The sequence below is a fragment of the Erpetoichthys calabaricus genome, chromosome 1 (assembly GCF_900747795.2).
Source record: "Erpetoichthys calabaricus chromosome 1, fErpCal1.3, whole genome shotgun sequence".
NCBI lineage: Eukaryota > Metazoa > Chordata > Cladistia > Polypteriformes > Polypteridae > Erpetoichthys > Erpetoichthys calabaricus.
Window position 1 is genome coordinate 348,113,176 of NC_041394.2, and position 21,139 is coordinate 348,134,314.

Below are 21,139 nucleotides of genomic sequence, written 5' to 3' on the forward strand. Positions count from 1 at the left end.
TCATCTTCGGCGACAGAAACTGAAGCCACGCTGCACAAGAAGCGAACTCCAACTATAAACATTGAACTCTGGCTCATCGAACGGTTGATGGGTTCGCTCACACTAGGTACTTCGAGTGCAGTTGCCGGAGAAACAAATCCCCACAAGAAGAAAGGTACGAACTTAAATCTAAATATGAAAGAGAGAGTGTACTGGGGGCTCACCATTGTCAGACCTTCTGATCATAGTCCCTGGTTTCTGGTGTGTTTTTGGGGTTTAACAGCTCGATTCTATCAATGGAGTTTCCGTGTGCACTGACGACTCGCCGTTCATTTTTATGTCTCTTAATCACAGCAAAACGCAGAAAGTTATATTATGATTGTTTCTGATATCTCGGTGTTCGCTCACCTCTGCTTATGTTGTGTGCCAGAGTCGGTGTGTGCCTGTCCGGCTGTAACGCGCACGCGCACGTGCAGCTCCATGAAAGGAAAGTCGACGATGTTGTCTTCGCATTTAACTTCCCAAAGTTAGGCAAGTATCTTATCAAGTTTAGATGAATATATTATAGTCAGATGGTACATTACTTACTAAAATAATAAGTGGGCTAGCCTTACAAACAACGGAATAAGAGAGTTGGGAAGCTATTCCATGAAATCGAGATCCGACTCAGTATGTCTCTCTTGAGTAAATCTCCTCGAAGCTCAGTCGGCTCCACGAACCTGTAGACAGACTCGGGCAGTTCACGATTATGGTGTAGGCAGCCTTTGAGGACCGATCGGTGATAACATCTGTCTGGCCTCAAAAAGCACAGAGGGAGTGCTCAACATCCGCAGATTACCTGAGTACCCGTGACTTTCAGTGTGAAACTGATGGGGCAGACTGGAGAAGTTTAGAGTTTTATTTAATATCCATAAAATAAACAAACATGTATCGGAGACGGTGGCGGTCTTTTCACTGATTGGTCAAGAAATAATTTGTAATAAACTGGAATGCGTCAGCAATTAAGAAAGCGAAAGAGGCTGCTTGACAATTGATAGTAGAGAGATGCCTAAGTACATTGCGACGAGTTTGTGCGTCTCATAATTAATAGCATTACGTACATTAAAAACGTAAGCATATTTGTTTGTGCACGTTATACTTGACACACTTAAAATTAAGTATTTAGTAGCAATATGAAATGCATTTGTCAGCAACTGATACTAAATAGACATTTATATGCAAACATAAATTACATTTTGAAATCCAAAAAAAAAAACAAAACTGCAGCGTCTGTCTGTGGCACAATGCCCAAATGTCACTCTTGCCTTTTAATTTGCCCACATCAGAATGGCTGGTTGCACAATATGACTAGTAGTAAACGTCAGGGTCATTTTAAAGGGTTGACCTGTTCTTTGATGCTATGCATTATGTGTATTTGTACATAGTCAGCCTCTAATTAACTTACTGGTGCCATTATTTGCACACGAGTGCAGTCTTTTACGCCAGTGACACTTCATATGTTTAAATAACACGCTCTAGCTGTGACTGACACAGCTTTGGATAAATGCTTTTAAAAAGATTCACTTACCAAAATTAAAAAAAAAAAAAAATGTCAGACTGGTGTAAACTGTGTGCACAGTTCTCAGACATTGGCTTCGTCAAGTAGACTTTGCAGTGTTTGTCTTCAACTAATTTCATGTAAGTTTTCTTTTCTTGTAATTCAGTGGTCATCAGGAAATGTCAAGGGGTCTGTGCAGTCCTTTAGCTCTTTGTTTTCAAGTAATCGGAACTCCCTCATGCATCAGATTGTGCATGGAATTGACGCACCATGAATGAAAGTGTTCATCATGAGTACAAGACCAGACTTGACAATTTGTATAATGAGTGTTTCTGTTTTACTGGCATGTCCACAATTTTGAAAAATTTTGTATTTTAATGTCTTTCTAGTGGAAAAAGGGTGGCAATTGTAAAAATAATAAAGAGCTTGCATTTAATTATTAAGGTGTACAATTGAATCTATAAATATATGCTACTCTCTACATACAAATACTGTGATGACTTTTATCAAAAATGACAGTGGGCTTTCTTTCTGATCCTTATTTATGATGACGGTTTTAAGCTCAATGACGTACACAAGGACAGGAGCACAACGGGATAAACCTAGAAGGTCTTGAAGTGTGATGTTTTATCTTGTGCTTTACATTTTTTTGAACATCTTTGTGCTATTTTAATGTGTAACAAAGGTGCCATATAGGCGCTGACCTGACACAGACTGACATCGGAGGCACGTATAAAAGCCAATACACTTTTATTTTTTTTCACCTGTGGGGCAGTACACAGTCCCAAAAACACCACGAGCACTACACAAAACACACTGGCCTCCTCCTCCTCCACCACCACCACCACCATTCCTCCCGGCAAGCGTTGTCCTCCACCTCCGACTCCGAGGAGTGGTGGCTGCTGGCCCCTTTTATAGTTCACCCAGCAGTGCCCCAGGTTCTTGATTTCTGAGTTCCAGCTGCACTTCCAGGTGTGGTGACACTTCCCATAAGGGCTCAGGAGTCCCAGCTGCAGCAGCCCCTGGCATCGCCTGCTGCACCCAACTCCAATTCCCATGGAGCCCTGCAGGAGACAGAGGCACCGCTCCAACCCAGGGGCGCTGCCATCTCGCATCCAGGGGGAGTGGGCGGAGTGGTGGCTCTGAGGCTAAGGATCTGCGCTGGTATCCCGAAGGTTGCCGGTTCGAATCCCCGTCACTGCCAAAAGAGATCCTACTCTGCTGGGCCCTTGAGCAAGACCCTTAACCTGTAATTGCTCCAGGGGGCGCTGTACAATGGCTGACCCTGCGCTCTGACCCCAAGGGGTATGCGAAAAAACTAACAAACACTGTTGTAAGTCGCTCTGGATAAGAGCGTCTGCTAAATGATGTAAATGTAAATTTATTAAATAGTCCATGTCTGCTCCCACTGAACATATATTGAAGGGGCATCCCGGCTGTCCGCCACAAGTGTTAGAGGTTTACTGATGTACAATTAACATTTTTTATAACTGATGATTTTGACATTATGGAACAAGCCTTTTTCAACTTATCCTCTTTAATAAAACCCCTGTGTGCATCCAGTGTCCGTGTGTGTGTGTCTTCTGGTGAAGTGCACATGCGCGGGGCACGGAGCGATGCTTTAAAGCAGATGCTTCAAAGGCCACCTGACGCGTCACACAAGACAGAGAGGGCGGGACCTATAAAATATCACACGGCAGATCCAATCGGATTTCGGTAAATGAGGTAAGACCTGAAACAGAAAACACGAAAAATCCAATCGGGTACTGAGACGCGGAGACCAGCTTCCCCGTTGTTGTGCAAGTGTTCACTCTGAGGATGTCAGATTTGCGATTAAGAAAGCTTGGCCCGGTAAAGTGTAAAGTAAAAGTAGATTTATTTTCGCGCACATTACATCAGTTGCTGGGGAGAATCTGCTGATTGCCCACTATTGTGACAGAAAATTAAACGCATATTACGGACAGCAAAGCCAGTATTACTGTCAGAGAAAATTACAGGCATTATACGGAAAAAATTTTATGAGGTAAAAGGTCCCTTGCCATTTAATATAAACTGTTCCTACTAATGTTTATGGACTACTGTTCTAGCGCCCGTTATTGTAACGGGCTTATTGTCTAGTTTTTTTGTAACTATCTTTTACTTTTGTCTCTCGCTGACAGAAAAGAGCAACAGAGACAAATGGCATAATTATAAATGTGATATTCTTAATATTTTCAACAGTTTAGGTTATGATGTTTTATCATTTTGTAATGAACATGTAAGAATAATTTAAATTAGCAACATTAGATTTGTTAAATAATTATAAAACAAGATCCTTTCTTTGATATATTTTTTTGTTCTCCTATAACAGGAAGGTAATGACCTCTCAATCCACAACAGTCTGCTAAGCTTCGCCTTCACGCTGGCATGGAGCAGCCTAAGAGGTGATGTTTTATTGTCTTTGCTACCGAGCGTGACTTACTGTAATCCTCTTTGGTGGAACCCTGACTGGCTCAGGTGAGCCTGGTGTCTCAGTTTAAGTGGGATTTCTGGACAAACGTGCTTTATGGAATACCCCCCAAGAGTTATTAGACGTAATCAGAGACTACATTTTAATGTAGAATGTTAAAGGAGCAACTAGGGGGAGGCCTATCTAGTATTCTGTTCTATCCTGATTATTACAGAAGGTGATTGAACTATTAAGATTAATTGACCATCATATAGTAGATTTCTATGTATTTTGAAAGAGTGCATATTGAAAACTGAAACAGTTCAATTTTAGTAGGGCAAACTTTGAGTGGAGGAGACAAATCCAAAGTAGGATAAACCAGGATATGCTTTTAAATTTTGAGAAGATGTGAGCAAGTTGTTTGCATATGATGCAGGACAAGTCTGTCCCAAAATTTAGATGCAGTAAGGCATTCAAGAAAACGTGGAGATGGATACAAAAGAGCTAAAAAGGAAGTTACAAAGGAGAAAAAAAAGATGAGTAAGGCATAAGCATGATATTGCGAAGACTAAAAGATAGTTGGAGAGAACCACTGCAGAAAAGGTGAAAGATGACCCAAAGAGATTCTTCCAATGTTTTAGCAGTAAAAGCAGAGTTAAGGAGAGTATTAGGAACAGTAAAGGTGAGCTGGAATATACAAACAGTGAAACAGCAAACTCTTTGAATGTGTGAAAAAACTGACAACCTCCCAAAAGTAACAGGGGCAATTAAATATGCAATACGCAACTTCTAGTCATGGGGTATGTCAGAGCTGCTGATTGCAGTTGCAGGTCTTGTTGGCAGACCATGTCAAATAACAGAAGTTAAAATCACTGGTCAAGTCAAATTACCTGACTGCTAATAAGGTGCTGCCTGATGGAGCATGTACTTTATGTAAGGTTAATGGATACTGCGAGTTTAGCCGTAATCCGTCCTCTTTCTTTTTTCATTCTGTCATGGTGTATAAAACACAAGACTTCAGACAGACAAGCTTCCCTTCTGCAGAAAACTTGGATACAACACTTGCAATTTTAACATGACCTTGTCATGAGACAGTGGCTTGCATTAATGAGAGTAGTGCTGACATCTTCTGAAAGGAGGATTGACACCTACTTTCAGCAATGTGAATTGTACTTCCAGATGAGCACTTGTTGCTTATCAGCTTTCACGCATGCAGAAGACGTCTATATGACTAAAGATATAATCAAACCTGTTTAATAATTGTTGGTACGAGCCATGGACTAGTTGGAGTGATTTGCTAGCATGTCATATTACATGACTGGTCTTAATGGGAGTGCCACCAACAGCCTCTGACATGAAAAGATTTAATAAATAAATGCTATGACTGAAAACCACTGTAAATGTTGTCTAATGTGATATGGCCATTTGGGGTTTTTTAGTGACTTTGAAATTCTAGAGGGAGAAGTGTGGCTTGGATTAAATAGGCTGAAATCAAGCAAATCATCAGGACCAGGTACCATTTATCCTTGAGTGCTTAAGGTTAGTGAGTAGAGGTATAAACCCTTTCTCCACAGTTTTCGAAACTTTCAGCACAGTGGGGAAATTTCTAAAGACTTGAGGCTAGAAAATAATCTTCGAATAAACTCATCCTCTGGTATAAAAAGTGTGACTGGATGGAGCCACTTAACTCCAGGCCAGTGAGCTTAATGTGCATCACATATAAATTAATGGAAGGAAATATTTTAGGAGAAGACTGAGGAGCACGAATGGCAAGTAAAGGAGTGTAACTGAACAGGTAACATGGGTTTAGTTTGGGGGGTGAGGGGGTTGTCGTCTTGTTTCACTAATATGCTAGAATTTATGACAAAGCAACAAAAGTATTTGATATTATCAAATGCCTTCTGAAAATCGAGATAAATAAGGTCCTACATGAGAGCTTAGTGATCAAACTAAAAGAAGTGGGAATTCAGGGCACGGTCTGTAGGGGAGTACAAGATTGACTCAAACACAAGGAGTAAAGGGTTACGGTGAGAGGAATGTTTTCAGAATTTGGAGATGTTAAAAGTGGTGTCCCTCAAGGGTCAGTGCTGGCGCCTCTGCTCTTTTTAATACACTGCCACGTTTGGGTCACAGAATTGCACAGAAACACAGGAGATTGTAGAGATGGGAACTTTATTCAAACACTTCAAACAAACATGTCTCTTTCAGAAGTAAAACAAGCTCAGTATGCAGTTAGTTCTCAATTAAAAGAATAGACAAACATCATAGGAGAGCACAATGGGAGCGGGACCCCCAACAGGAGCAGAGGATGTCTGGGGAAGGAGAGAGAAACAAAGTAATCGGCTAAAAAGGACAGGTGGTGTTCAGGCTTTTAAGTATGCGTAGCGCAGTGCGAGAAGCATATCACGCGACGGAGCAGCCGCAAGTAAAGGAGCAATGTGAAGGTAGTCTATCAGCATTCTTAAGAGGGGTTTTTTGAGGAGCATCCGTGTCTTCTAGGGGTGCATTCAGCCCCCCTGCTCACAATACATAAACAATCTGGACAAGACCATAATCCATAAACTGGATAAGTTTTCAGTTTATACCAAGTGAGGTGGAAGGGCAGATGCTGTAGAATCAGATGAATTTTTAAAGACGGACTTGGTGGCATACAGGTTTAGGGCAGATGAATGTGATTAAGTAAATGTAAAGTATTACATGTGGGAAGTAGATATGAGAACATACTGTAAGAAATTTAACACATGAGAAGGAACCATTCAGTCCATCAAGCTTGTTTGTTTAGCTAGTAGTTAAGCTGTCCCAATATCTCCTCCAGATTCTTCTTAGAGGTTGTCAAGGTTTCTGCTTCAACTCCATGCCTTGGTAGTTTGTTCTAGATTCCCACAACTCTTTGCATAAAGAAGTGCTTCCTGGCTTCAGTTATAAAAGCACTTACCACATATAGCCATATTTCAAATTAAAATCTGCCATAAACAAAGCTGAAGTTTATGATAAGTTTTGAAGACGTTGGAAATATGTGGGGCATGTGTTGAGAGTGGAACCATCTAGAATTCCTGTTTCTTCTTGGAACCTGAAGTTGGATAGAAAAGACCAAGACAGGGAGTTTGCCTAACAATGAAGTGGACACTTCAAAAATCAGGCAAAATGTTTATTATAGTTCCATTTGGCTTGAGCAGAAAGAACTATAACAAGACATGACTAGCATATCTCACAAGCCTAGCAAGGGACTGGGTTCAATGGCATGTGCTGTCCTTTAATGTCATTGAATGATCAAAGGATGGTCGAACTCGACGTAAGTACAAAGTTCCCATATGTTAGGTTTGAATACACAATGGGAGGTGTGAAACTTAAAAGTACACCTCTTGAGAAGGATTTGGGGGTCATAGTGGAGTGGCCACTGTCTACACCCAGATCTGATGTTTTCTTGAACAGTTTATATTGGGTTCATAAGGGATAATTGTACTTGATTTCCACTAAGTTGCCACAGAAGTTTCAATTAGTGAATTTCCCCTTGGGATTAATAAAGTAAGTAAGTCAGTCCAGTCCAGTCCAGTCCAGTCTATCTGGCTGGCTATCTCTGCTGTACAGTACATTTACTTTTGAACACTGTTAGTTCCTGTCTCTGTAACATCAGTGCAATGAGGGATGTCGGAGGAGCTCAACTCTGGTCAATCAGCAGTTTACTTCTGCAGAAGTGAAGTTCATGGTCAACAGAACTAAGAACTTTAAAATGTAAAAGGGAACAAATGTTTTTTATTAAATCTGTTTACAAAATACATTTTGCTCCTAAAAACATTGTTTTTTGGTTGCCGCTAAGGAGCTGTGTGGGAATTTTTAATTTTTTTTTCCTCCGCACAAGAGTAAAAGCAGCTGAGTGTTTGGGGGATGGTTTGGAAAAGTTTGTATTGTGACTAGTGATGTCGAGGCAGTACAGTAAGCAGCCCTAGCTGACGGCGGCATCTCTGTAAGTAAATGACTGTCATTGTTGTAAGTAACAGAAACAATGTTTCCTAATTGGGGGGAGAAAAAGCAGTGGCTGACTTCAAAGTGGTAAAGAAAAGGCTTAGCAGAACTTAGGCAGGCTGTGAGCGTTAAGGCATCGATCAGGCTCAAGTGGCTTTAGGAGCAGACAAGATAGTAAGAAATGAACTAGCAGCAGATATTCAGTAAGTGAGTCTAGATTGAACAGTTTTTAACGGTCAAGAGAGTAGAGCAGTTAGGAGGGTGACAGCATAAGGGTTCATTAACTCTTTTAGAGCTTTTTTTTTTTTTTTTGTTTTCTCCCAGGGCTGAATATTATTCCAAAAACTAACGTTTTCTAAAAAAGAACACAAAGCAATGGTTTAACATATGAAATCAACAAAAAATATTTATTTTTGATAAATGTTACTGTCTTGCATGTTGTATGAGCCTGCATACTATATGATTTCACATACATGTTACACAGCAATGTCCTGCAAAGTCTGATCTTGCTCAAAGCAGCCAATTGCATGCATTGCCACATTGCACTGCTTACAATATGTGTTGCATTGGTGCCTCCTTTTGAATTGTCTGCTGCTGCACACAACACAGTCAGGTTTATATTTTCTCACATATATTGTTAGTGTGTACTGTAGAGAAACAAGTCACCCGTTTGACATCGTGCAATGCCACTGCCATCAAGTTTTCCGCCTGCATGAAAACCGGATTGTCACCTCTTTCTATCTTCAGCCTGTCTGGCTTCAACTGTGAAGGCCTGTGTCTCCTGTTCACCCTCACTGCGCCACAAGCTCCAATTCCCCGGCTCTGTAGCTCAATGAACAATTGTGTACATGGACAATTTTTATACATGCCCAGAACATGACCCAAATGTTCATAGCCCTGAAGCAGCTCCAGCACAACCTGACTTGTCAAGGGACAGTTCTCTCTTTGAAAGAAATACTTTCCTGTATATGTAATTACTTTCAGGCAGAAACCTGTGTTTGCTTCTGCCAGTACAAAATCCTTTATGCCATACTTTATGGGCTTGTCTGGCATATACTGGCGGAAAAAAAAGGCGTCCTTTGCATTTTATCATAGATTCATCCACAGACAAATTATGGCCAGGCTGATAAAATTGTTTATATGTTGGTTCCACAATCTCAACCAGGGGCTGAACTTTATTCATGGGGTTATAGTCTGGATCACCCTTTGGGATTTGCTTCTGGTTATCACAGAAGTGAATAAAAGTTTGCAGCAGCACATACCTATCATCACGCTGCATAACCTGTCCAAAGCCAACAGGAGACAAAGCACGTTTGGACCAATGCTCCCTGAAGTTATATCACCAGTCTAGTCCCATCTCCATTTGTAATGCCACAAAGCCCTTCATCTTGTCTTTTGTTGTGGGTTTCCACTTTGAAAAGCGAGAATGCGGTGCAAGCGCAGCCCGCAATTCAAAAAATTGCTCTGCCTACCTGTTTGCCTCATCTGACATTAGCTGAAAGGCAGCCTCAGGAAAGAGCAGCCTGAAGTAGTCCAGTAGCTGGTAATCTGTTGAGTCCAACAGCAAGCCATGCTGTCTTGTGACGTCCGGTAGCCAGTTTGGCTCCCACGAATCAATGTCTGGGTATTCCTCCCACACGAACCTTGCCGTAGGTGCATCAGCTGCGCGAATGTGCTCAGCTGGCAGTCGATCAGCTGGGGCGGCATCGGCTGGTGTCCGATCAGCTGATGCCAGTTTCTCACTCTCTCAGAGTCTGACTCATCGATAATGCGCAAAACATTGTTTGCTGAGTATTTTCTTTTCTGCACTCTCTTCACTCCCTTGTGAGATGTTGATGCCATCTTGCCTTTGTTTACATTTGTTTATATTTCGTAATTTGCGCACATGCAAGGATTACATGGCGAGTCAATGAGTCTTAACATTCCTCCAAGCAGAGAGGGAATGCCTGTGACCTAACAGTGAGTTTCATCGCCATGGATGTTGACTTTTGTCGACATGCGCCTTCAACCCCTCCTGTCGACATCTGCCCTAATAGAGTTAATAAGAAAGGATACAAACGTCGCGAGTGGAAAGCTTTTAAGTAAAGAATAGGAGGAGCGCAGAGTTAGGAGAACAGACAGAGAAAAGTAAGTTTAACCTAATAGAAGAACACATAGCATATAGTCAAAGGGGAGAAGATCACAGAAGCTTAAGGGGCCAGAAGGTGTAAAATTACTATAGCAGTTCTTTAAACTGATTTCTTTGGCTTCTTTTTTAGTTTTGTAATATAAGCTAAATAATTTAATTTTAATAAAAAAAAAAATTAAGGCAGTTTCAGTAATCCTAAATCAAATTTTAATAATAAGGCCAGTGCAATGCAAGTCCAGTTGGTTGTTGGACTTTTTAGAGGAGCCAGTCTTCGATGACGGCTACATCTGCAGAAGATGTCAGTTGATCCAGCACCTCAATCTTAGACTTGCTAAACTGGAGGAGTTGGCTGGCCTGTGTTTTAGTAGAGAATTGGCAGGCCTGTCCTTTAGAGAGAGAGTGTGCACCCCTAAGGTGATACAGGAGAAGACAACAGACCAGACAAGTAGAGATAGGTGTGTCACAAAGCACAAGGTAAAGGGTGCACACTGTCAACCCCAGAATTGGAAATGTCAAACCATTATCAGATCCTTGCAGAGCTGGATGGTATCTTTGAAGATTATGAGGTGGCAGGCAGGCATGAGAAGCACCAACGGGCCACCTCAGAACCATTTCCCAGAAAGAGAGAGGTAGCGATAGTTGGTGACTGGAGTGCAGGTTTGCTCCAGAGATGGTGACTCTTGCATGGTGTGTTGTTTTCTGGGTGCACAGGTGGAAGAACTCCCTGGAAGGGTCCATAGGCTCATGGCCTTAGCGGGGGTGGATCCAGTTGTTACTGTCCATGTTGGAACAAATGACAAAAGGGTAGTCTGTCAGTTCTTGATCCAAATTTAAAGAGTTAGGTGCCAGGGAGATTAGTAGAACTGACAAGGTAGTCTTCTCCGAAGCGCTGCCTGTGTCATGCACCAGTCCAGGTAAAATAAGGAAAGTAGATGGCTTAATACATGACTGAAATCTTGGTCTGGGGTAGAATGGTATAGGTTTATGGGGCATTGGGACTCCTTTTGGAACAGATGGGACCTGTTCTGCCATAATGGGTTACATCTTAACTGGAGGGGCACAGATGTGTTGGGGAGGTGTATGAGTAGGTTAGTCAAGGATAGGTTTAAGTAAGGTTATTTGGCTCAAGGAGTTTAGGACAGGGAAGGAACACAGAGGAACAAGCAACAGTGTAAAAATAAAAATGCATAGTAATAGAAATTCTAACCGAGCATTTACATGCAAAACTAAAACTAATAACACATTACAAATAGCTTGTCTTCTGCGGTTCAGCAGAGTTAAGTTCCCCTTTCATCTTCCCCTTTCTGACATGTGCTTGTTTCCTAACACAATTCTGAAGCTCTCCTTGTATAAACATTCCTCCCTAAAACTGATTAGACAATTCTGGGACCCCAACAATCCAAGTGTTTTTATCTGCTAGCCCTAAACTGTAGGAGAAGTTCATCTTCTTCCAGTGTGTTGGACTTTCACTCCATATTTTCCAAGTTTTACAGCTGATATTTTAATATCAAGAGTAATGAGTTACTGTCAGACTTGACACAAATCTTAAATGAGAGAGTTTTTTAAAATTTAAGTTCAAATTTCTTTTTTTTCCTGAGTGTTGTAGTTTTGATGAAATCAAATTCTGTTCTTTCCACAGAGACAAAGAAAAAGCGTCAGTTTACTGTAATGTCCAGATGGATTTGAACAAGGAGATGCGTGAGGCTGACACAAATAGAACAGAGATAAGGATCATAAATGTTAAGGACGAAGACTGTGAATGGGAGGCTGTCCACCTTAAACAGGAGTGTCTGAGCATTAAGGATGATGAGTGTGAAATTGGGTCAATGAGCATTAAAGAAGAGGCTGAAGAGATGTCTGTCAGTGTTGAGGTGCACAAATTTAAAAGGACTGAGAGTGTGAAGGAAGATGAACAAGATCGAACAGTGACTAAGTTAGACTCTTCTCAGAGCAGACTCTGTCCATCACCAGAGTCTTCTATCAATGTGAAGTCTGAATCATTAGAGGAGGTTTCATCCGTTAGAACTCCAGAAGATCAGCCATCAACTGAAGGAAAGTCTGTCAGCATGGTGGCGCACAACAGTAAAAGTGTGGAGAGTGTCAAGGAAGAAGAACTTCATTATGGGTGTCAAGATGAATCAATCACCAAGCTAGCCTCTTCTCAAAGCAGACACTGCTCATCTGTCAATGTGAAGTCTGAATCCTTACAGTCTGACACAAAGGGAATTGAGGAAAATACATCTGTTAGAACTCAAGAAGATCAGCCACCACATACAAATCAGTCTGGTAAAAGTAAGTATAAAATAACAATTATGTGTAAGTTTTAGAGTTGAAGGTATGGACCTGAAAGGGAAGTCAGATGCTGATGTTTTGTAAGACAAAAAAGTATTGGTGTAAGAAAACGTTTGTCAATCCTTTGGAGTTCCTTGGATTTCTGAAATTATTCCTCCTAGTGATGTGGTCTTATCTTCAGCCAAATCAGACAAACACATCTGTCTTAAACTAATAACACACAAACATTTTGACCATTTCCTGTCAGTTCTGAACACGTCATTAAACATTTATAATCCAGTCTCTGACCCCCTGTCTTTACTAACGAGTTGACCTTCCTTTACCTTCAATGACCTCCACCAGGCATTTCCTGTAGCTGCTGATCAGCCTTCAATTTTAGTCCGTTCATCATTTCCAAACGTTTTCAGTTCCTTGATATCACTGAAGTTTCTTGCATGACCAGCTCTCTTCAGATCAGGTGGCAGCATCTCCATTTCTGTTGAGCCCTGGACTCTGACTGGCCATTCCAGAACACCAGTTTCCATTTGTTTAGTCCTTTAAGTTGATGATTTCTTCTTGTGTTTTCGACTCATCATCTTGTTTCTTCATAAAACGTCTGTTAAGCTTCTACTAACCGGACATTCCCCAGTCATATTTCTTGAGAACATTTTGTATTCTGATGACAGAAACTTGTCCATGCCCTGAAGAAGCAAAGTCATCCCAAACTGTGATTCTCCTTTCAATACAACCTTAACCCTAAGTGTTTCTTGTAAAGACTTCAACATTATCTGCTATGAATCATCCAGGTGGTCTTTTGCAAGCTTGAGATGTGCAATGATGTTTGTTTAGAGAACAGTATTTTCCTTGAGAATGTGTCCTTCAGGAGCTCTATTCTAGTGGACACATGGAGAGAAACTTTGTCAAGTTCAAGGGATTTCTGCAGGTCATTTACTCTTCCCAAAAAGGTTACTTTTTAACCTCTGCACTTTTGCATTGATTTTTTTAAGATATCCATCGAAGTAGTGAAATTCGTCAGTTTTTTGTTCTAGTATAAAGAGAAGAATTGAGAGACTGTAATGTGTTGGCAGCCATTTGGGGTTCTGTGTTTAATGAAAGCAAAAGAAAACCGTTTTAATGAAATAATCATGTAGCCCTCATGTCCAGAGCAGCCTTTGCTTGCCAAAGTTCAGTCAGACTAAAGTTCACTTCTATGGAGTTCCATAGACTTTGGAAGCAGGTTCCGAAGTAAACAACGACTTCCAGTGCCATTGTTCTTTAATTAGCCACAGAAAGGGCTGGATCTTCAGCCGAATCTAGAAGTGTCACCACAGTCTGACTCAGAACACATCCTCTTATGTGTGGAGAAAATGAGGAGAGGGTGTTAGTGGCCGTATTTTCTAAGGTGCCAGGCACGGATTACTTACCTCAGTAGATGCCCTCTATGCACACTCATGCAACTTGACAGATTGATAGACCTCCCCCAGGACTTTGTGAATCTCTCTCTAGTTTTTCCTCTAACGTCTTATAATATTTCATGAACAGATATTTTTGAAATGAGGCCACAGGCAGTACCTAAACCATGAGTTCTGTTTTTCATTGGGCTGGGCACCTCCAAGACACACCTTCAGTCTCATGTGATTGGCTGAACTCCTGACTCCACTGAGCTTTTAGGGAGTTCATTAGCATAGCATGTCACAGATTGGACTGTAAATGTTCAAATGACATGTCCAGCATTGACAATCCAATTGTTTTTGTGTTTTGAGTATTCTGTGCAGTTTTTGTCTCCAGACTACAAAAAGGTCCAGAGAAGAGCGACTAGGCTGATTCCAGGGCTACAGAGGATGAGTTATGAGGGAAGATTAAAACAGCTGAGCCTTTACAGTTTAAGTTAAAGGAGATTAAGAGGTGACCTGATTGAAGTGTTTAAAATTATGAAAGGAATTAGTCCAGTGGATCGAGACTGTAATTTTAAAATGAGTTCAGTAAGAACACGGGATTCAGTTGGAAACTTGTTAAGGGTAAATTTCGCACAAACATTAGGAAGATTTATTTCACAAAGAGAACCATAGACATGTGGAATAAGCTACCAAGTTGTTTGGAAGACAATAGGACTTTAGGCACTTTCAAAACTCAACTTGATGTTATTTTGGAAGAATTAAGTGGATAGGACTGGCAAGCTTTGTTGGGCTGAATGGCCTGTTCTCGTCTCGATTGTTCTAATATTCGAATGAGTTTAAGTTGATTGTGTTTGTTTGTTATTGTAACATGATTGAAGATCAAACCATGTTTTCAGGAGTAATTGAGGAAGAAACCCAGGAGATTCCAAAGGGTTCACAAAATTGTAACTGTAAACTGAATAAATTCAACTGAAGATTTTTAAACATCACATTCCCAAACTCACATAGTCTAGTTGAGTGTCCAGGTCTGTTGAGTATGTATTTTAGGCAGCAAAATTCCAATTTGTCTTTAATTTGGCATATTTTTTAATGTACGCAATGTTGTAATGTAATTAGAACACTCTACACGAGAACAGGCCATTCAGCCCAACAAAGCTCACCAGTCCTATCCACTTATTTCTTCCAAAAAAACATCAGGTCAAGCTTTGAAAATCCCTAATGTCTCGCTGTCTACAGCACTACTTGGTCACTTATTCCAAGTGTCTATCGTTCTTTGTGTAAAGAAAAACTTCCTAATGTTTGTATGAAATTTCCCCTTAACAAGTTTCCAACTGAGTCCCCGTGTTCTTGATGAACTAATTTTAAAGTCACCGTCTCGATCCACTGGACTAATTCCCTTCATAATTTTAAACACTTCACTCAGGTCACCTCTTAATCTTCTTTTGCTTAAACTGTAAAGGCTCAGCTCTTTGAATCTTTCCTCATAACTCATCCCCTGAAGCCCTGTAGCTTGCTAGGGTCGTCCTCAATAGGATCCGTGATCACTTGCTCACCTACCAGCGACCGGAACTGTCTGGTTTTACGCCTAAGAAGTCTACCTTCGACCGCATCCTGGCACTGAGGGTTCTCATGGAGCACAAACACGAATATCGGCAGAGTTTCTTTGCAGCCTTTGTCGATTTTCGCAAAGCATTCAACTCAGTTGATCGAGCTGCCAGTGGGACATCCTGAGGATTCGCAGAATCCCCTCGAGGTTGCTGGATATCATGGCCAGCCTGTACACTGGTACTGTGAGTGCTGTGCAGAGTGGAGGCAGGACCTCTGCGTTTTCCCTAGTTGTTTCTGAGGTTCGTCAGGGGTACAGACGAACAAACTTTTTTCACGTTGTCATTATGGGGTGTTGTGTGTAGAATTCTGAGGAAAAAAATGAATTTAATCCATTTTGGAATAAGGTCCAAGTCTTTAGAGTCCTGTTGCTTCCTGCCTTGCTATATGGGTACGAGATATGGACACTCTCCAGTGACCTGAGACGAAGACTGGACTCCTTTGGTACTGTGTCTCTCCGGAAATCCTTGGGTACCGTTGGTTTGACTTTGTGTCGAATGAGCGGTTGCTCATGGAGTTCCAAATGAGGCACATTACCTGCATTGTGAGGGAGCATCAGTTACAGCACTACGGCCATGTGGCGCGTTTCCCTGAGGGTGATCCGGCTTGTAAGATCCTCATTGTTGGGGACTTGAGTGGCTGGACCAGACCAAGGGGTCGCCCATGTAACACCTGGCTGTGACAGATAGAGGGTCATTTCCGGATGGTGGGACTGAACCGCGTGTCTGCCTGGGGGGTTGCAAACCAGGATCCCGAGTTGTTTCGTTGTGTAGTGGGTGCAGCAACGCAATGTACCAGTGCATTCTCCCCAACTTGACTTCATTTGTTTCTGGGCTAAATATCACCATTCTAGTAAAACTGTGAATGTATTAAGAAAAAAAAGAAAGCCGTCAGCTATCTTGCTCTCACTTTGGAATTGTTACTTAACTCTTTTAGGGCAGATCTTGACTTTTGTCGACACAAAAGATTGTGGGTGGTAAAAGCTGTAATCGTTGATAAAACTCACTGTTACGTTATAGGTGGACCCTCTTTTCTGGGAGGACTATTAGACTTGTTGACTTGATGTTAAATGCCTGTGTGTGCATGAATAGTGTAGTGTAAACAACGTCTAGATATTGGGTGAAACAACTCCATGCATATTATTTATTTATTTATATTATTTATTCTGTATTATTGCTGAATCAGACTCTGACCCATCGAACTCTGATTTTGATGCAAGTGGTCTGGAGATCAAAAATGAAAGTCAAGTACCTGTATCAGCTGATCGTGCAGTTGACGTGCCTACAGAAACATTCGCCTGGGAGGTCTACACAAACACTGATTTTGATGCAAATGATCTAGAAAGTGAAACAAAAGACAGGTACCTACATCAGCTGATGTGCACACAGCTGATCGTAGAGCTGAACACGCTCGTGTAGCTGACACGCCTGCAGCAACTACACAGACATAGATTAGTGGAAGGCAAGGTGGCTACTGGACTTCACCAAACAACACAGCATGCTGGTGGACACTACAGATTACCAGCCGCTCAACTACTTCAGGCTTTTTTTTTCCCAGAAAGTGCCTTTCAGCTTATAATTAATAATAATTATAATAATAATAATTTTTTGCATTTATATAGCGCTTTTCTCACTACTCAAAGCGCTTAGCAATTGCAGGTTAAGGGCCTTGCTTAAGGGCCCAACAGAGCAGAGTCCCTTTTGGCATTTACGGGATTCGAACCGGCAACCTTCCGATTGCCAGTGCAGATCCCTAGCCTCAGAGCCACCACTTATGAGTGATGAGAAGGCAGGTATGCAATAAGAATGTAATAAGCATGTCAATTTACACACTGTAGAGGCTCATGGAAAATAAAACAGAGTGACATTTGTCAGAAATAAGCGTTTTTTGTTGATTTATGTGTGAAACCACTGCTTCAAAAAAAGTTATTTGGAAAAATATTCAGACCTGGAATATGAGGAAAAAAAATTAGCCCTAAAAGAGTTAAGATGTGCCATATGATATTTCATGATTTTATAGGTCTGCTTTTGCTCATATCTTTCAATATTGGCCAATCCATATTTGTTAATAGTTGTAGTCTAATCAATATTATTTTAGAATAAGAGAAATAACTTATTACCGCATTTAATTCCCTTCTCCTTTTTTTTATTTACCTATATATATTTCTTCCTTTCTTTTGTTTATTATTAAAAAGCCCTAAGCAATTCTCCTTTGGCTAAGCTTTCATTCTCAGGGGTGGGGTTTGATTTGTCTTGATCTATTTATATGGAATGATTACAATAAAATTAATAAATAAAATTAAAAAAAAAAAAAAAGAAAAGACATGAAATTGAAGGAAGTGAAGTCCACCAACATATGAATTCTGAACACACAGGCACAGGGGATTATGAATAGGGATTGTCATGGATGGCAAAGATAAGGAGTTGTTGGCACTGGGTGTGTGTTCCTCTGGGCCTTAGATAAAAGGGAATGGAATATATAGGCAGTGATCGAGAATAAAGATTGTTATCATCAAAGGAACTTTGAAGTGATTTTAGAAAACAGCAAGGGGGTCCTAAGAGTGGGGGTGAATAGTGTTTGGGGGATCTTTCACTTGGATTTTAGAGTTTGCATTGAGTAAGTAAACCTGGGAAGAAATATTTTTGTGTGAATTTTCATTTAAGGCTATAAAGCAAAAAAAATGGGAATATTTTTTTTTTTTGGGGGGGGGGGGGGGGGGTTTGGGGGATTCTTTTCTATACCCACTGTACAAAATGTACTGAAGGATGACTGAAAGCATGGAAATTTCAAGGGTGGTGATGCAACTCAAAGGTATAAGATGAACCAGAATATAATATAATAGACTTTTATTTTATATAAATCATTTGGGTGTGAACCAACCAGAGTAAATGTATGCATTGAGTGACACTGTTAGAAACCAGAAAGCAGGAGACAGAGCTGGAGGTAGCAGAGTTAAAGATGTTAAGATTTGCATTGGGTGTGACGAGGATGGACAGAATTAGAAGTGAGGACATTAGAGGGTCAGCTCAAGTTGGGAGACAAAGTTAGAGAGGTTAGATTGCATTGGTTTGGACATCTGCAGAGGAGAGATTCTGGGTATTTTGGGAGAAGGATGCTAAGGATAGAGCTGCCAGGGAAGAGAAAAAGAGGAAGGCCTAAGAGAAGGTTTATGGATGTGGTGAGAGAGGACATGCAGGTGAGGAGTGTAACAGAACAAGATGCAGAGGACAGAAAGATATGTAAGAAGATGATCTGCTGCGGCAACCCCTAACGGGAGCAGCCAAAAGAAGAAGAGTGACACTGTATGTAGATTCAATAGTTTATAAAATGAACCTCTATTCTGTGTTTCTCTGACCAGGCTGTAACAGACTGCTTTTAATGAACGCTTCCTCTAAAGCATTTGGCCGAAGACTAATTAAAAGATACCATGAACAGCTTTACTCCTGCCTGATTACTGATCTGTCCTGTTAGAGGATGTTTCTTTCTTTAATAAGATGTTAAATTTCAACCACACAATGTACGTGATTTGCATTCATGTCGGCTCAAAGCTACACTGAACATGTCACGTTGTAGAAGTTTGCACAGAGATATTAAAGTCCTGATGGTGAAGTTCATGCAGATACATCTCTGGGTATGCAGGAATGTCTGATTATATTTTTCTGAGCAGAATTTGATAAAGGAGTTGTGCTTCTATGTCGATTGTTCATCCAGGAAGGGGGGTGGAGGGTTCAACATTTTGAATGTTTGTTTTTTTTACTTTCTTGCATTGTGCTTCTGGGATCAGCATTTCTGACAGGTCATTTACAGACTTTGATCTTATGACCGGATACTTTGCCACTTAATTTTTGTGACCTCGAAGCATTAATCCTTCATATTAAACTTGATTTTTCGCAGGTTGGTTTCACAGCATTGGTTTCCCTAGTTTCTCAGCTGGATTTTGTCTGATTTGTCTTTCTGGAACAGGCAAATCCTGAACCTCTTACTAAAGAAAGCATTAGTGAAGTATCTGCATATTTGGCCTGGGTTACATAATTCTGGCTTAATCTATTATAGAAACACAGGTTTGACTAAATCCAGGTTTTCTGGAATGGACTGATATAAAACTACCGTGTATAAAGGCAGGTCTTGAATCCCCAAAAATTGATCATAAAATCGGACCACGACTTATATGCCTGTTCAAAAATACGACGCTTATTTATTTATTTATTTTTTACATCATCTTGCCTCCTTCAATCTTGCACCAGTTTCTCAGACACATCAAATTTTGTTGCAGCAGCGCAGTTAACAATTTCTTTTGCCACTTCAATGACTTTTAATTTCAAACCAGCTTCATATTTCCTTCTGATCGAACGCTCAGAAAAGGGATGCTCTTACGCTAAAGGTGTATGAGGGTGTGAGATACAAAAAACTCAAATCAGTGCAAACGTTTCTTTGGAATAGTTCGGGTATTACTGTGTGGTCACGTAGGCACAATACATAGAAAAAGATAAAGGCTGTGTGCTCCGTGGCTACTGTCCCAGGGTAGGCGTTGGCATATCATAATCTCTTCGACCAATAGCGTGAGTGTTCGACTTATATGACCGACATTATAACATACTGGAAATTATACGGAAAAATCAAGCCCCAACTTATACGCGGGAGAACTGAAACGTGAGTATATACAGCAATCCTGCTTTCTGAAATACAGACCTTTAGTCACGCCACTATTTTCAGTGATGGAATATGGTGCACGCTAATGGCTTGGCCTGTCAGTGCTGCGTGTAGTCATGTATGTTATGCCAAAGGCTTAAACTGTGGGATACACATGTTATTCAGTCATCATGTTCATATCAGACTGGCGGTATGACTGGTCCACCATACTTGTGTCAACAATGTATCAAGTAGCACAGTTGGGTGTGCGGCCATGCATATCCTGTGAGGTCAGGCACACTGCTGCCTCTGCGTAGTTATTAGAGGATCTTGAAGACCAATTTTGGTGCTGCTGTCCCCCAAACCCCTGGGCCGTGTTTCATGGAGTGTACCAGCACTGAAAGGAAATGGTCCACCAGCCAATGCTGAGAACCTTATTAGAAGAGAGAGGAGTGGTAAGGTTTTAGCATTGTGCTCGCATTGTTTAAATGCACGTGTTCATCTTAATCTGAGAAGGGAGGGATTGATTAACCTTTTCCTAAACACATGAAAATTGAGTGATGGGATGTCTAACTCTTTTAGGGCTAATTTTTTTTTGTTTCTTTTCTCCCAGGGCTGAATATTTTTCCAAAAACTAACTTTTTTAAAAAAAGAACACAAAGCAATTGAAATCAACAAAAAAATATTGACTTTTGACAAATGTTACTGTCTTGCATGTTGTATGAGCCTGCATACTCTATGATTTCACATACATATCACATACATTTTACACAGCAAAGTCCTGTAAAGTCTGATCTCGCTCAAAGCAGCCAATTTCAGTCATTGCCACATTGCACTCCTTACAATACGCGTTGCTTTGGTGCCTACTTTTCTATTGTCTGTTGCTGCACTTTCTCACATATATTGTTAGTGTGTACTGTAGAGAGACAAGTCACCCGTTTGCCATCGTGCCATGCCACTGCCACCAAGTTTTCTGCCCGCATGAAAACCGGATTGTCACCTCTTTTCATCTTCAGCCTGTCTGGCTTCAACTGTGTAGCCATGTGTCTCCTGTTCACCCTCACTGTGCCACAAGCTCCAATTCCCCTGCTCTGTATTTCCATGAACAATTCTGGACATGTATAAAAATTGTCCAAATGTACACAACATGACCCACATGTTCATAGCCCTGAAGCAGCTCCAGCACAACCTGACTTGTCAAG

At 40.9% G+C, this 21,139-nt stretch overlaps 1 protein-coding gene across 1 annotated transcript in view; it reads left to right on the plus strand.

The window, feature by feature from the left end:
- The window catches only part of LOC114644701 (zinc finger protein 721-like), a 250,513-nt gene continuing 229,374 nt past the window's right edge, over positions 1 to 21,139 (plus strand). Inside the window, exons 1-3 of the mRNA XM_051935332.1 lie at positions 1 to 154; positions 3,867 to 3,939; positions 11,675 to 12,327. Of these exons, the coding sequence (XP_051791292.1) occupies positions 3,923 to 3,939; positions 11,675 to 12,327 (670 nt within the window). The 5' untranslated portion in view covers positions 1 to 154; positions 3,867 to 3,922. The remainder of the gene's footprint in view (positions 155 to 3,866; positions 3,940 to 11,674; positions 12,328 to 21,139) is intronic.